The sequence below is a fragment of the Myotis nattereri genome, assembly GCF_964212035.1.
Source record: "Myotis nattereri genome assembly, chromosome: 12".
Taxonomy (NCBI): domain Eukaryota; kingdom Metazoa; phylum Chordata; class Mammalia; order Chiroptera; family Vespertilionidae; genus Myotis; species Myotis nattereri.
The window spans coordinates 3,106,739-3,122,681 of record NC_138087.1 but is presented as its reverse complement, the minus strand read 5'-3'; the positions used below and the strand labels follow the sequence as shown (position 1 = coordinate 3,122,681).

Here is a 15,943-nt window from a genome sequence, read left to right as displayed (position 1 = left end):
AGCCGTTCGCTTAGGCTTTTATTTTCTATTCTATAGACTAGAGGCCCGATTCAAGAAAGTCATGCAAGGATCTCAGCCCTCGCAGCCCCAGCTTCATCCAGAAGGTCATCCCGTTGTTCCGCTGTTCAGCCTTTTGGTCACTTTGCATATTACACTGTTATTATTAAAGATGGTATTAGCAAATTCACTCAACTGTTTCTCCTCACAACCCCAACTCCACCAGTAAAGATAATGCAATGCATTTGCATGTGCATATTTTAAGCTATAAAAATATATGCCTATGTTATCTTTTTAATACAACCTTCTGCGGTGATGTAGATCTTCCCAATTTTCTGTAACTTCTGTTTAGTACGATTTCAGCAAATAGCTGACACACAGTGTAATTGGCTATACCTCACTGATGGACATTCAGACCCTGCATGGATGGCTCCTGCATAATGCAAGGCTTCGTCTGGGGCTTGTGTTGCTGGAGTTATATATGTTTAAAATTTGAATAGACACTACTAAGTTGCCTATGTTATTTTTGACTATTAATGCTAGTGTCATACAAAGATAAAGATAATGGGAAATTCCTGTGTGAGAGGCATAAGATTAATTTGGTAAGTGATTAAGTACAAGGCATTGTAACAGCTATTTGAGTATTTTATGATTCTGAAAGTATTCTCAGGGAGGAAAGATTGTGTAAGTTTGGGAACTTTCAAAAGAGAAAACATTTTAGGAATGTACAGATGGAGCAACCAGTGTTATTGATAAGCTTGTTCTTGATCAGGGAAAAATAGGTCTAAGGCAGGTGGCAAGCAGGAGGCATGTTTTAAGGGAGTGGTCTGATGAGACAGGTGGGAATTTGATTTTGTTCTTCAGTTGGGAACAGGGTAGTGGTGAGACTTATTCAGCAGCACTGTAGTGCCTACTATGTGTAGGAACTAGTGCCCAGTCCCGAGCAGGGCGAGCACTCGGTGCCCGCTGCCTGAAGTGCCTGCAGATGTGCCTCAGGAGCATAAATCTGACAGTTGCTCTGGAAGGTGGGACGTTAGGAAACAGGCCAGAGCAGAGGGTCCGGCGATGAGTGGTTAGCACAGTAGTTCAGGCCTAAATAAGGTGGGGCGTTGGAATCAGCATTCTCTTCATTAGGAGGATAGGAATAATCAATCACGACTTGGCAGACTGGGCTCTGAAAGACCCGTCTTCCTCATGAGGAGGGACAAAATGCGAAAGTGCTTAAGTTGAAAGGGGAAATTGAGAGACTCTAAATGATCACTATATAGTTAAACAGCATTATATTATTTTTTAAAAATAAAAACAGAAGCTCCATTAATAGCATGGTTGATTTATTTATATTTTCTCTCTTTGATTCAGATTGGCCCGAGAGAGAGAAGAAGCACAAGCAAAGAACGAAAAATCAGTACTAGGCAACACCAACTTGTTAGAAAAGATGGGAATGGTGGATTTCCATATGAAAGCTGTACCAGGGACAGAAGTACCAGGGCACAAAGTGAGTCCTTTCTGGTAGCCTGACTAGCCCAAGAACCTAATCCTCGGACCACCTGACTGAGTATCATGTCTAAAGCAGTTGCTTTTTAACATACTAGTAGATAGTACTTCGAACATAGTACTTTATGGTTTTCAAAGTGCTTATACAACTCTTGGGCAAGCACGTTTATCCTCCATTTTATAGAGACAAAAATCGAAACAAGTGGAGACAGTTCTCCACTATCCATATATGGCATTGTGTGCTCACCACCCGAAGTCTAATCTCCATCTATCACCATATATTTGACCCCCTTTACCCTCTTCACCCTCCCCCACTCTTCTTCCCCCCTGATAACCTATGAGTTTGTTTGTTGCTTTACTTTTATGCCCTGTATATGAATGAAATCACACAGTTCTTGATATATCCATGTTGTCCCAAATGGCAGTATTTCATTCATTCTTTTGGCTGAACAGTATTCCATTATATGTATATACAACATCTTTATCTAGTCATCCATCGAAGGATACTTAGATTGTTTCCATGTCTTGGCAACCATGAACAATACTGCAGTGAACATATGGGTGCATACATATTTATAAACAAGTTTTCCATTTTTTCCAGTAGGTACCCTGAAGAGAGATTGTAGGCTCATAAGATAGCTCTATTTGTAATGTTTTGAGGAACTGCGATACTGTTTTTTATAGTGGTTGTACCAGCTTACATTCCTACCAACAGTAAATGTAGGTTACTTTTTCTCCACAACTTCTCCAACGCTTGTTATTATTTGTTTGTTGATAATAGTCATTCTAACAGGTGTGGAGTTGTACTTCATTGTAGCTTTGATTTGTATTTCCCTAATAGCTGGTGAAGGTGAGCATCTTTTCATCTGTTGGCCATTTGTATGCCTTAAGAACAGTGCCTGTTTACATCCTCTGCCCATTTTTTAATTGGATTGTTTGTTTTTTGTTGAGTTGTATAAGTTCATTTATGTTTTCAATATGAAAACATATTTATAAACAAGTTTTCCATTTTTCTATATATTGTTTGCAAATATTTTTCCTCATTCTGTTGGTTGCCTTTTGTTGATGGTTTTTTCTGCTGTTGCAGAAGTGTTTTAGTTTGATATAGTCCCATTCATTCCTTTCTGCTTTTCCCTTGCCTTTGGGGTCAAATTCTGAGACCAAGATCCATAAGTTTAGTATCTATGGTTTTTTTGTTTTTGAGGGTTTTTTTAATGTAATTTATTTTTTCAGGTCTTATATTTAGGTCTTTGATCCATTTTGAGGGAGTGTTTGTGTATGGGGACAAACAGCAATCTAGTTTCATTCATTTGCATATGACATTCCAGTTTTCCCAGCACCATTTATTCAAGAGACTTTCTTTTCTCCTTGTGTGTTTTTGGCTATTTTTTCAAAAACTATTTACCCATAAATATGTGGGTTAATTTCTGGGTTCTCAATTCTATTCCATTAGCTTGTGTGTCTGGGTTTTGCCAGTACCATATTGTTTTGATTATTGCAGCTTCACAGTATAATTTGAAGTCCGTGAGAATGATACATCCAGCTTTGTTATTTTTTCTCAGAATTGCTTTGGCTATTCCCAGTTTTTTGTGGTTCCATAAATATTTGATGATTTTTATTTTTTGAGAGTATGTTTATGAAAGCTGGGAACAGTGAAACAAGGCAGAGTTTAGGATAGAAGAAGCAGCAGGAGAGAGCCTAGGTGGGGCAGCTGTGGCTTCCTAGAAATGTTATAAGAAAAATGAGCCAGGGCAGGGCTGCCTTAGCTCACTGGGAAGTTGGAGAAGAGGGGGCCTTAGATACAAGTTCCAGAGGTTAGCTTTGGAAGACCTGCTACTGCCCATTGCTCCCCTGATGGCAAGTCTTGTGGAGTCCCTTGGAGTTTAAGAGATGCCTGTGGGGGAAGAAGAGACAGAAGGGAGAACACACCTTGATGATTTTTTTGTTCTATTTGAAAAATGCCTTTGGGATATTGATGGGGATTACATTAAATTTGTATAATGCTTTATAGGGCTAGTTCAAGTATTTATTTGTGTCTTTAATTTCTTTTACCAATGTTTTATAGTTTTCAGTGAATAGTTTCTTCATTCCTTTTGTTGAGTTTATTCCTAAGTGTTTTATTCTATCTTTTTGTAAATTCATATGGAATTGTTTTGTTTTTTCTCATATTTTTGTTTTTTGTTTTTCATTTATTTTAATGAATAGAGGCCCAGTGCACAAAATTCATGCCTGGGGGGGCAGGGGGGCCCTCAGCCTGGCCTGCACCCTCTCCAATCCGGGACCCCTCAGGGGATGTCAGACATCCCTCTTATAGTCCAGGACTGCTGGCTCCTAACTGCTTGCCTGCTTGCCTGCCAGCCTGATCGCCCCCAACTGCCCTCCCCTGCAGGCCTGGTCGGCCCCTGCCGGCCATCTTGTGACGGCCATCTTATGACGACATCGTGAGGGCATGACGCCACCTAGGCTTTTATTATATAGTATATTTCATTGTTAGTATATAGGAACAGAGTGGATTTTCATATCCTGCAACTTTACTGTATTAATAACAGTTTTTAATAGTCTTTTGGTGGAGTTTTTAGAGTTATCTATATATGTAATATTGACAAAGCAATCCAATTGCTCTGGCTTGGATTCTCAGTCGTATGTTGAATGAGAGAGTGGGCACCTTGTCTTATTCTTTTTTTTGTTTGTTTTTTTAATTGATTTCAGAGAGGAAAAGGAGAGGGAGAGAGAGATAATCACTGGCTACCTGCCTCCTGCACATCCCCCTGCTGGGGATTGAGCCTGCAACCTGGGCATGTGCCCTTGACTGGAATCAAACCTGGGACCCTTCAGTCTGCAGGCCAACGCTCTATCCACTGAGCCGAATCGGCTAGGGCTTGTTCTTGATCGTACATGAAAAGCTTTCAGTTTTTCACTCTTCAGTATGATATTAGCTGAGGGTTTTGGCCTTTATTGAGTTACTTTCCTTCTATAGTATATTACTCATAGATGGATGTTGTATCTTGTCAAATGCTTTTTTTGCATCTATTGATGTGATCATATGATTTTTTTATCCTTCATTTTGTTAAGGTGGTGAGTACATTGATCTATTTGTGTATGTTGAACCATCCTTGTGCCCCTGCAATGAATCCCACTTGATTGTGATATCTTTTTATTGTATTGTTGTATTCTATCTTGTTGTTTTCTGGTATCTTGTTTAGGACTTTTGCATCTGTAATCATCAGAGATATTAGTTGTAGTTTTCTTTTCTTGTGTTATCCATGGTTTTGGTATCAGGGTTATGATGGTCACAGAAAATGTGTTAGGAAGTATTGCCTCTTCCTCAGTTTTTTGGAAAAGTTTGAGAAGGATAGGTATTAAATATTTGAATGTTTGGTAGAATTCACTAATGAAGACATCTGGCCCTGGATTCTTTATTTTTTGGGAGGTTTCAATTTCCTTTCTATTGATCTCGGTATTTAGATTTTTCCAATCGATCTTGATCAGTCTAGGATGGTTATATATATTTCTGAGAACTTGTTTATTTCTTCTAGGTTATCAAATTTGGTGACATGACTTATAATCCATTGTATTTCTTTGTGTCCATTGTAACTTATCCACTTTCATTTCTGATTTTGTTTGAGTGTTCTCTGTTTTTATTTTAGTGCATCTGGCAAGAGTTTTGTCAACTTTATCTTTTCTAACAACCAGCTCTTGTATTAATTTTTTCTGGTTTTTGGATGTTGTTATTGTTCTCTACTTTATTTAATTCTGCTCCAATTTTATTATTTCCTTTCTTCTGATGACCTTTTTTTTCTAGTTCTTTACGGAGAAATGTTAGGTAATTTATCTGAGATTTTTCTTGTATATTGAAGTGGGCATAATGCTATAAAGTTGATTTGTTGAGGCTGGTTTGTGCCCCATCATATGGACTATCCTTGAGAATGTTACATGTGCACTGGAGAAGAATGTGTAATCTGGTATTTAATGTGACAGGTCTATAAATATCAATCATGTCCATTTGATCTAATGTGTCATTTAAGGCTGGTATTTCATTACTGATTTTCTATTTGGATGATCTATGCATTGCTGCCAATGGGTATTTATGTTCTCTATTATACTTGTATTTTTGTCAGTTTCTCCCTTTATTTCTGTTAATAATTGCCAAATATATATTTTTCTAATATATTTATTGATTTCAGAGAGAAAGGGAGAGGGAGAGAGAGAAACATCAGTAATGAGAATCATAGATCGGTTGCTCCTGCACACACCACACTAGGGATTGAGCCCACATCCCAGGCATGTGCCCTGACCGGAAATCAAACCATGACCTTTTGGTTCATAGGTCAACGCTCAACCATTGAGCCATGCTGGCCTGGCGATTGCTGTATACATCTTTTTTAAACATTTTATTGATTTTTTACAGAGAGGAAGGGAGAGGGATAGAGAGTTAGAAACATCGATGAGACAGAAACATCAATCAGCTGCCTCCTGCACACTCCCTACTGGGGATGTGCCCGCAACCAAGGTACATGCCCTTGACCGGAATCGAACCTGGGACCCTTGAGTCCGCAGGCTGACGCTCTCTCCACTGAGCCAAACCAGTCAGGGCGCTGTATATATTTTGATGCTCCTAGGTTGGATGCATGTATGTTGGTAAGTGTTATGTCTTCTTGATGTATTGCCTCCTTTATCACTGTAAAATGTCCATCATTATCTCTTGTTACCTTTTTTATCTTGAAACCTATTTTTTAACTATGGCTACATAGCTTTTCTCTGGATGCCCCTTGCTTGGAGATGCCACTTTCACTCTTTCACTATGTTTGTCTACTTAAGGCAGCAAATAGTTGGGTTTTGTTTTTTAATCTATCTAGTTCCTCTCTGTCTGTATTTTATTGGTGAGTTCAGTCCTGAATACATTTAGGATGATTATTAATATATGAGGATTTCCTATAGCCTTTTAGGTTTTTTGGTAGCTCTGTGTCTTCACTATTGCTTTTTCCTTTGTGTTTCTGTCCGTTATTTTAGTTTGTTGGTATTCTATAATATTTTTCCTTTGGTTGTGTGTGTGTGTCAGTTCTAGATTTTTGTTTTATGGGTACCATTAGGTTTATGCAAAAAAAGTCATTTTTAGTTTTGTTTTTTTCTTGTGATTGCACCTTATCTTCATTCACCTGTACAAGTTCGGTCCTTCCCCCCTCCCACTGTGTGTTCATTTCCAATTGCAGGAGCTATTTGACTTGCTTACTTACTTTATTTTTAATCCTCACACAAGGATATGTTTTGATTGATTTTTCAGCAGGAACACTCTAACAAGCTAGATATCTTATTCTTAATAGTGATGTCTCTTTTTACATTTTTTGAATATTTGATTCCGCTCTCTCCTAGCTTATAGTGTTCCCGCTGAAAAATATGATGCTAATCTAATGGGCTTTATTTCATAGGTTGCTGTCTTCTTTACCCTGACAACCTTGAGGATTTTTTCTTTTTCATTAATTTTTGACAGTTTTTTTTAAATATTGATTTGAGAGAGAGAGAGAAAGAAAGAAACATTGATATGAGAACAAAACATCAATTGGTTGTCTCCCGTACATACCCCAACCGCATCAAAGCCGCAACCTGGGTATGTGCTCTGACTTGGAATCAAACCCACCACTTTTCGGAGCATACTGGACGACACGGCACACCGGCCAAGGCAATTTTTGACAGCTTTAATATAATGTGCCTTTCAGAAGAATTTTTTGGGTTGATATAAGTAGGTGATATATCTAGGTGTAAGCTACTTAGATCAAGTGTCCAGCTCTTTCCTTATGTGTGAAAACGTCTCATCAACATATTGTTTGAATAAGCTCTCTGTTACCTTCTCCCCTTCTCTCTCTCTCTCTCTTTTTTTTTAATTGATTTCAGAGAGGAAGGGACAGAGAGAGAGAGAAATAAAAACATCGATGATGTGAGAGAATCATTGATTAACTTCCTCCTGCATGTCCTGCATTGGGGATCGAGCCTGCAATCTGGGCATGTGCCCTGACCAGGAATCGAACTGTAACCTCCTGGTTCATAGGTCAATGCTCAACCACTGAGCCACACTGGCCAGGCAAACCCATTATTCTTTTTTTTCTTTTTTATTTATTTATTTATTTTTAATATATTTTATTGATTTTTTACAGAGAGGAAGGGAGAGAGATAGAGAGTTAGAAACACCGATAAGAGAGAAACATCAATCACCTGCCTCCTGCACACCCCCTACTGGGAATGTGCCCACAACCAAGGTATATGCCCTTGACCGGAATCGAACCTGGGACCCTTCAGTCCATAGGCTGACGCTCTATCCACCGAGCCAAACCGGCTAGGGCCAAACCCATTATTCTTATATTGCTCTAGTAAAATCAGATAGTTTTCATGAAGTCTTTAATCTTTCTACTCTCAGTTCTCTATTCTTCCACCTGAGACATTTCTAAATTTCTGTCTTCAGTTTTACTAATTCTTTCTACCGTCTAGTCTGCTTTCTTTCCTATGTTTGCTAGTTCATTCTTCATCTCTCCTATTGATTTCTTCAAATCCAAAGTGTTTGGTTCTTGTTTAAAGTTTCCATTTTTTTTATAAAGTACTCCTTTTATTCATTGATTCTATTCCTAAGCTAGTTGCATTGTTTTTTTGGATTTGCTTATATCTGAGTGAATACTTCTAGAGCTGTTTTCTTGAATTTTCTGTCATTTTTATCACTTCCATGTCTTTAAGTTTATTTTCTGGGTATTTTTTATTTTCTTTCTGAACTCCTTTGTTACATTGGTTATTTATTGTGCTTGATGCATTATTTCTCTCTGTCTGGGCATTTATGAGAATTAAACCTCTTTTCTGTTAAGTGTTTGACTCTACTGTTTAGCACATCAATTTTCAACTTTTTTCATCCCATGTCACACATAAACTAATTATTAAACTTCTGTGGCACACCAAAATATATACATATTTTGCCAGTCTCACCAAAAAAGTAGGCATAATTAAGATTGATTTACAAAAAAATAATAATAATTGTAATTACCTACACTTTTTGCTCCAAAGTGACTTTTTTTTTTAAATATATTTTATTGATTTTTTACAGAGAGGAAGGGAGAGAGATAGAGAGTTAGAAACATCGATGAGAGAAACATTGATCAGCTGCCTCCTGCACATCTCCTACTGGGGATGTGCCCGCAACCCAGGTACATGCCCTTGACCGGAATCGAACCTGGGACCTTTCAGTCCGCAGGCCGACGCTCTATCCTCTGAGCCAAACCGGTTTCGGCCCAAAGTGACTTTTTAAAAAATCTGGTGTCTGTACTTCTATATATAAGGGTTTCTGGTACCAAGAATTAACCAATCAGATGTTACTTTATTATACAATACTAGAGGCCCGTGCAATAGGCCTTCCTTCCCCTGGCTGCCGGCACCGGTTTTCCTACGGCACTCAGGTCCCAGGCCTTTGGTCCGGCCACAGCAGCGAGGCTTGGCTTCTCCACTCTGGCTGCAGCGGAGAAGCCAAGCCTCTTCAGTCTTCAGTCGTCTTCAGTCTTCAGTTTTCACTCTGGGCCTGCATATGCAAATTAACCGCCATATTTGTTGGGTTAATTTGCATAGTCGTCCTGATTGGCTGGTGGGCGTAGCAGAGTGACACCATTTGCATGTTTCTCTTTTATTAGTGTAGATGGCCAACAAAATGCAACTCTATTATATGGTCTGATTATATTATATTTATGGTTTAAGACAAGGCATTTTACACTGGACAGCTGCTGTTGTGTTGGCTGTTGTCATTTTTATATTTGACAGTGTAGGGAAAAAAGGTCAGTGCCCCTGACTAAAATAGTCAGGCATTGCATGTTTTAAGTTCTTACAGCACACCAGTTGAAACTCATTGGCTTAGCATACAGTGGGGCCTTGACTTACGAGTTTAATTCGTTCTGTGATGGAGCTCGTAACTCAAATTACTCGTATGTCAAATCAACAGTGAACGAGTGAGACGTGATGCTGGGCTGATGTTGTGGCGTTCACCGTGACGTTTGCTGCGCCAACTAGCAGTGGGGTATCTGAAGCTGGCTCGTAACCCGAATTTTAGCTCACGACTCAAAGCAAAAAATCGGCCGAGAGACAGCTGGTATCTCCAAAAACTCGTTAGTCGGGACACTCGTAAGTCAAGGCCCCACTGTATTGATAAGTAGAGGTCTTTCTTTTTTTTTTTTTTTTTTTTTTTTTTTTTTTTTTTAAATATATTTTATTGAGTTTTTTTTACAGAGAGGAAAGGAGAGAGATAGAGAGTTAGAAACATCGATGAGAGAGAAACATCGACCAGCTGCCTCTTGCACACTCCCCACTGAGGATGTGCCCACAATCAAGGTACATGCCCTTGACCGGAATCGAACCTGGGACCTTTCAGTCCGCAGGCAGATGCTCTATCCACTGAGCCAAACCGGTTTTGGCGAGGTCTTTCTTTTATTTTATTTTCCCGTAGGTGGCGCTGGAGCACAAGGTTTTGTTTTTTGTCTTACCTGCACTACTGGGGCTTCCTCGATCTCTGGGTTAGTGTCTCCTCAGTCATGGAAATTGTCCCATATCCTCCAAGGAGGTGGGCATCCTTTTAATGACCCGGGGCTCAGTCTCAGCGGGTACCAGCCATCCAGGGCCATTGCTGCCTCTGTCCCTTCATTATATCCATGAGAGGTGTCACCCCGACCCTTCGCGGCTATCCTGTCCATTGTGTTGCAGTGAGCAGCAGACTGCATCTGCCGCTCTTGTTTCTGTCCTTCACCCCTCTTTCCTCTTTGCCTACTCACTCTGCTATGCCCACCTTTAGATGTCTCAGTGCATGCATCCCTGCAAGCTATTTGTGTGTTGAACAGGGAATCCTGTTTTGAATTATGGCTGTCCAACTTCTTGTAACTTCAAGGGGAAGACCTCTCATGTTGCCTCTCATGTTGTGTAGCATCCTACATGCCCCAGTTGTCCTTCTTTTGCCTTTCTCTCTTCACATACTTTTTTTTTTAAGTTATATTTGTTGCCTTAGTTGGGTGGCTCAGTTGGCGGAGTGTCATCCCATACATCAAAAGATTACAGGTTTGATTCCTAGTCAGGGCGCATACCGGAGACAACTGATCCATGTTTCTCTCTCCCTCTTTCTCGTTCTTTTCCTTTCTCCCTCCCCTTCTCTCTAAAATCAATAAACATATCTTCATGTGAGGATTTTTTAAAAGTTATATTTGTGAAATGTGGTTAATCTTTTTCATTTGTGACATACATAATAAATACATGTTTTTTTATTTTTTCAGAATTGGGTTGTAAGTAAATTTGGAAGAGTCTTACCTGTTCTTCATCTAAAGAATCAACATAAACGTAAAATATCCTTTGCAATTGGGTTTCCAGAGTAATTATTATTTAGCACAGTTTTGGCTAATTACCAAAGCTTACTTCCTATCTTTAGAATTTCACTACCTCTGTCAGGAAATCTTTAGATGTTTAACAGTTTTATGTTCTCAACTTCCAGGCAAGGTAAGACCTTACTACCTGCATGAATGGAATAATTAAGATAATAATTAGAGAATATAATGAGGTTTTATATGAGTAAGTGATACAAATGATGATTGTCAAAGAAGCTTTTCACTTATTAATTTATATGCCTTTCTCTCACTTGACATGGATTCAGGGCCTTTGCTGAAAGATCTAAAGTGGGGCAATGGACATAGGGCCATTGTCAAAGAAGGCTTTAGGGGAAGTGCAGGAGGTTTCACATTCCTGGAAATGTGATGGGAAGGAGGAGTTCAGGAAAGAGGAAAATAGTAGATTGAAATATGTAGATAAACATGAGAATGGTGGGTGGAGAAGTAGTGTGGTGCCCAGAATGCGCAAATTCAGATACGCCTGTTCCTTTGAGGAAATGAGGTCAGATTGTTAAGACTTTGAATTTCTAGTGTTAAGAACTTCTGGGCAGAGGTGCACTTGTGTATCTTTACCTGTTCTAATGCGAGTCTTTCATTCAGAGGGGATGTCGTGCATCCAGTGTGTTTAAAATGTGCTGAGGGAGCTGGGAACTAACAGATTGCCCAGAGGTGACTGATAGGAAACCGCCACCTCCCTGAGCTTAGAGCAGCAGAAAGGCATGTCCTCGTTGCTGGAGCCTTCCCTGCCAGAGCACTAAACCCAGAGAAATGGTGGGTCCTTCTTCCTCTTTCCCTTCTTGCTTCCTACCAGTGGTAGCCACTAACAGCAAAGAGGAAGATTCTGAAGAGAAGTGTGAAGCTGAGAGACCATGGACACTTTATGGACGGCCTCACATACTTGATATGTGTTCAGTAGTTACTAAAGGAACAAAAAGCTTTTCAGGGGTGATAACTCAAAGCAACTTATTTATTGCCTGTTCATATGTGTTAGGAAATTGGCAAATGCCAAGTGTCATCACAGCATGTTGACATTAACTAGAACCCTTCTTGATGATGTTAGCCACAAAACACATCCTGGTAAAGAGTTATTATCTTTCTAATAAAGACCTACAAAATGCCCTGCAGAGAAAAGAGTTGTAAATGGAGGTTACTGAGCTGAGAGAGTCAAAGCTCGGATAGCTAGAATCAGAGAGAGTGCTGAGAAGGCAGGAAAGCCAAAGGAATTTGAGACCCGAGGACATGTGGTGTCTAGCTGTGCCACTCTGGGTACTCCTCTGTTCTCTGCTTTATAGCATCAGCTCCGTAGATGGGTTTCTCGGATTTACAGAAAACAGTCTTTGGTACTCTGTATCTAGAATCTAATTTGAGTGACTTTGCTGTGGTGTCTACATACAAGTATATATTCTGCTGATTAATATTGATGGTGCTTTTGATAATTCTGGATAGAACTCTCAATTCCAGAGAACCTGAGGTAGCCTAGTGAAATTCTCATTTTGTTGGATAGGAAACTGAGGGTAAGATTAAACAGTATTGTGCAGTGAAGGCGGAGGATGGGGCAGGAGTGGGTGGAAGGGATCAAAGGGTGGGGGAGAAATGGGGGACAGCTGTAATATCCTCAACAATAAAAATATTTTAAAAAGACTAAACATTATTCCTTTTGCTTCACCAGATTGACAGGTTTTCTTAAAACCTAGTGCCTTTGTTTTTGTTCCTTGACTTATGGAAACATAAAGTATGATCCATCAAAATACTGCCACAACTTAAAAAAAATAGGGGAGGATTTTACAAATGCCATTCCTGTATCCAATCTCACTTGGGAATTGGAAGGAGGGAATGATCCTATGAGTAAGAAACGGCAAGGAAAATTTTCTGACTTTTTCAGCCCTCCCAAGAAGATAATAAAAGTGCAGAAGGATCAGAGTTCCACTTTGTCTCTGACTTTGAGACCAAGACCCGGGAGCGTAATAATGGAGAATCCACACTTACCACAGCAACAGACCACACAAGAAATACCTAATGATCCTGTTACTCTTAAATCACCCCAATTACCTGATTCTGATAGTCAGAAACTTAAAAGTGTGTTTCTTCAGACTTCTGGCTTGGAAAACACTGGGAACAAAAATAGCATCTCTGAGGATGATATCGATTCTGAAGATGAATTAAGACTAATGATCGCAAGAGAGGAAAACTTAGAGAGAACTACATGGTCCTCAGTAAATGAATATGATTCCTTTGAAATTGTAAGGGATGATTTCAAATCAGATGTTCACAAACTTTGTTCTTTAACAGGTTTAGGCAACAAAAATGTCTCTTGTTTTGATAGTGAAGATAATGTGGGAAGTGATTGCAACAATGATTCAGGAGATACAGATGACACTGCAATGAAAAAAAATGTTAGTAAGGTTAAAAAGAGTACAGGATTTCCACAAATGGAACAGTCTGTATACAAGAAAAGTTCTTTGAAAAATAGAAAAAAGTGTGAGCTTTCTGATCATTGTACTAAAGTACAAAAAAGCAAAACCAATGTGGAGCTAGCCTTAAGTCATAGAGTCAGCCACATGGTTCCTGAGAATTCCCCAGAGGTCTCCAGGATGAACACTCAGGGAAGCAAAACTGACTTCCCATTTTCTCTTAATAGTTCATCCGATGTTTTTGCTAAGGATAAGCATGCTGAAGATAATCAGAAGCGTTTGTCAGCCTTAGAGGCAAGGCAGAAAGCAAAAGAAGTGCAAAAGAAGCTGGTTAGTTTTAAGTCCTTGTCCAACTCCAGTAGCAGTGAAGATGCTGATTCTCTGTCAGAATCAGCCGAGTCTGAGGAAGGGAAGTATAACACCATGATGAAAAACTGTCTCCACGTGACTCTCTCTTTAGCTGATTTGGGACATTTGGCTGGCAGTGACCTGAAGGCTCCAAAGGAAGATTCTGAGAGTGGTGGCTGGGAAACCACCTCCAAGTGTGACAGAGCCTCGAAGAGCCATGGGACTTCTGGTGGCCTCCACGGAAGTCGACAATGTATTTATCCTGAAGAGATTGTGGCTTCCCTTTTAGAAGGAGAAGAGAATACCCCTGGAAAACAGAAACCAAAGGAAAACAACTTAAAGCAAAAATTCCAGGCATTCAGGGGAGTAGGCTGTCTCTATGGAAAGCAGCCAGTGAAAAAGTCCTTGAAAGAGAATGTTGCCTCTAGCAATATTAATAAAAATGAGCATTCCTTGAAGCTTGAGGATCCCACTAGCATGTCCTTGGAAAAGGGCTTGCCATATTCAAACGGCTCGTCAAGCAAACTGACTCCTTTCCAAGGTGCAAAGAAAGCAGATGACCCAAACTATATCCAACCTCAAAAGAGACAGTTTACTTTTAAGACCCAGAATCACAAAGTGCAGTCCCCTAGCAGTTCAGAAAAGGGAAGTAGAAATCCTATTTCTAGTTTGTTGCCATTGAAAGACAAGAAGCCTCTAAGGCTTGGTGCAGAAACCTCCCTGAGAGGCTTTGATGAAGACTGTTGCCACGGGACCACAAAGACAGGAGAGGACTCTGAAAAGAGGCCTGATCTAACCAGCCACATGGTTCCTGAGAATTCCCCAGAGGTCTCCAGGATGAACACTCAGGGAAGCAAAACTGACTTCCCATTTTCTCTTAATAGTTCATCCGATGTTTTTGCTAAGGATAAGCATGCTGAAGATAATCAGAAGCGTTTGTCAGCCTTAGAGGCAAGGCAGAAAGCAAAAGAAGTGCAAAAGAAGCTGGTTCATAATGCCCTGGCCAATTTGGTGAGTCTGTGGTTTAACAAGAACTCTAAAATTGCATCCTTTTCTTCCCATGAAGGTAGACGTGCCCCTTTAGAGGTCAGTATCTTGGCACACACCAGTTTCATTTTCTTTGTCCTTGAGTTGGAAGCCTTTATCACCATGAATATTTAGTATATTCCAACGAAAGTGAGATTAATCTATTTATAAAAACCCCTTTTAATTTGTCTTTATCAATATTTTTTCATAGTTTCCTGTAGGAATTAGAACTGGTATAGTTAAGTAATATATCCTAATATGTCCGAGTTTACATATAAGTCACCTCCCAAGTGATTTATGTCTCGCCACGATTTACTGTAATGAACCTTTATTCATTCTTCCAACATCTGTTAAGTACCTATGAAGTTCTAGGCCTTCACTGTAAGTACTAGATTTATAGAATGAGGTCAAGAAACATGGTTCCTCCTCAGGTATTGGCTCTTAGTGTGGTATGCAGAAGGTGACATTTGAGTTCCAAGGTCCAGAGAGAGTATAGTATGCCCATGTGCCCTGGCAGCACCAGGGGGCACCAAGTGGGTCAGGGGGATGGGAATAGGGGGTTTCCTCAGCCTAAACTGAGGCTAGTGAGAACAGTATACACCGATTGGGCAGAGGTAAGAGGGTGGGAAGGGAGAGGAAAGGCATTTCATGAGGAGGCAGCAATTTATACAAAAGGGAATGTGTGTGACTGAAATGTTTGAAGTGTGAGGTGGCAAGAAATAAGACTAGAGAGGTAAATAGGGACAGTGAGGAGTCTACAGGGCTTGGACTTTATTTTTTCTTTTTTTTTCTTTTTTAATTGATTTAAGAGAGGAAGGGAGAGAGAGGTAGAAACATGAATGATGAGAAACATTGATCGGCTGCCTCCTGCACACCCCACACTGGGGATCAATCCTGCAACCTGAGCATGTGCCCTGACCGGGAATCGAACCATGACTTCCTGGTTCATAGGTCGACACTCAACCACTGAGACAAGCCAGCAGGGCTGGACTTTATTCTTAAGGCTGTGAAAAGACTGAATAACTTTAAACAAAGGGATGAAGATTGATTGTGTCTATATTGGAACAGGAATTGGCAAACTATAACTCATAGGCCATGCAGCCCACAGCCTATCTTGGTACAGCCTCCAAGCTAAGAATGGTTTTTACTTTTTTTTTTTTTTTAAATATATTTTATTGATCTTTCACAGAGAGGAAGGGAGAGAGACAGAGAGTCAGAAACATCGATGAGAGAGAAACACCGATCAGCCGCCCCCTGCACACCCCCCACCGGGGATGCGCC

General features: G+C 40.0%; 1 protein-coding gene across 1 annotated transcript in view; it reads left to right on the top strand.

Annotated features, from left to right (window-relative positions):
- The window catches only part of NOL8 (nucleolar protein 8), a 51,741-nt gene that overhangs the window by 6,939 nt on the left and 28,859 nt on the right, over nt 1-15,943 (top strand). The window contains exons 5-7 of the mRNA XM_081103203.1: nt 1,357-1,492; nt 10,770-10,838; nt 12,605-14,647. Of these exons, the coding sequence (XP_080959329.1) occupies nt 1,357-1,492; nt 10,770-10,838; nt 12,605-14,647 (2,248 nt within the window). The remainder of the gene's footprint in view (nt 1-1,356; nt 1,493-10,769; nt 10,839-12,604; nt 14,648-15,943) is intronic.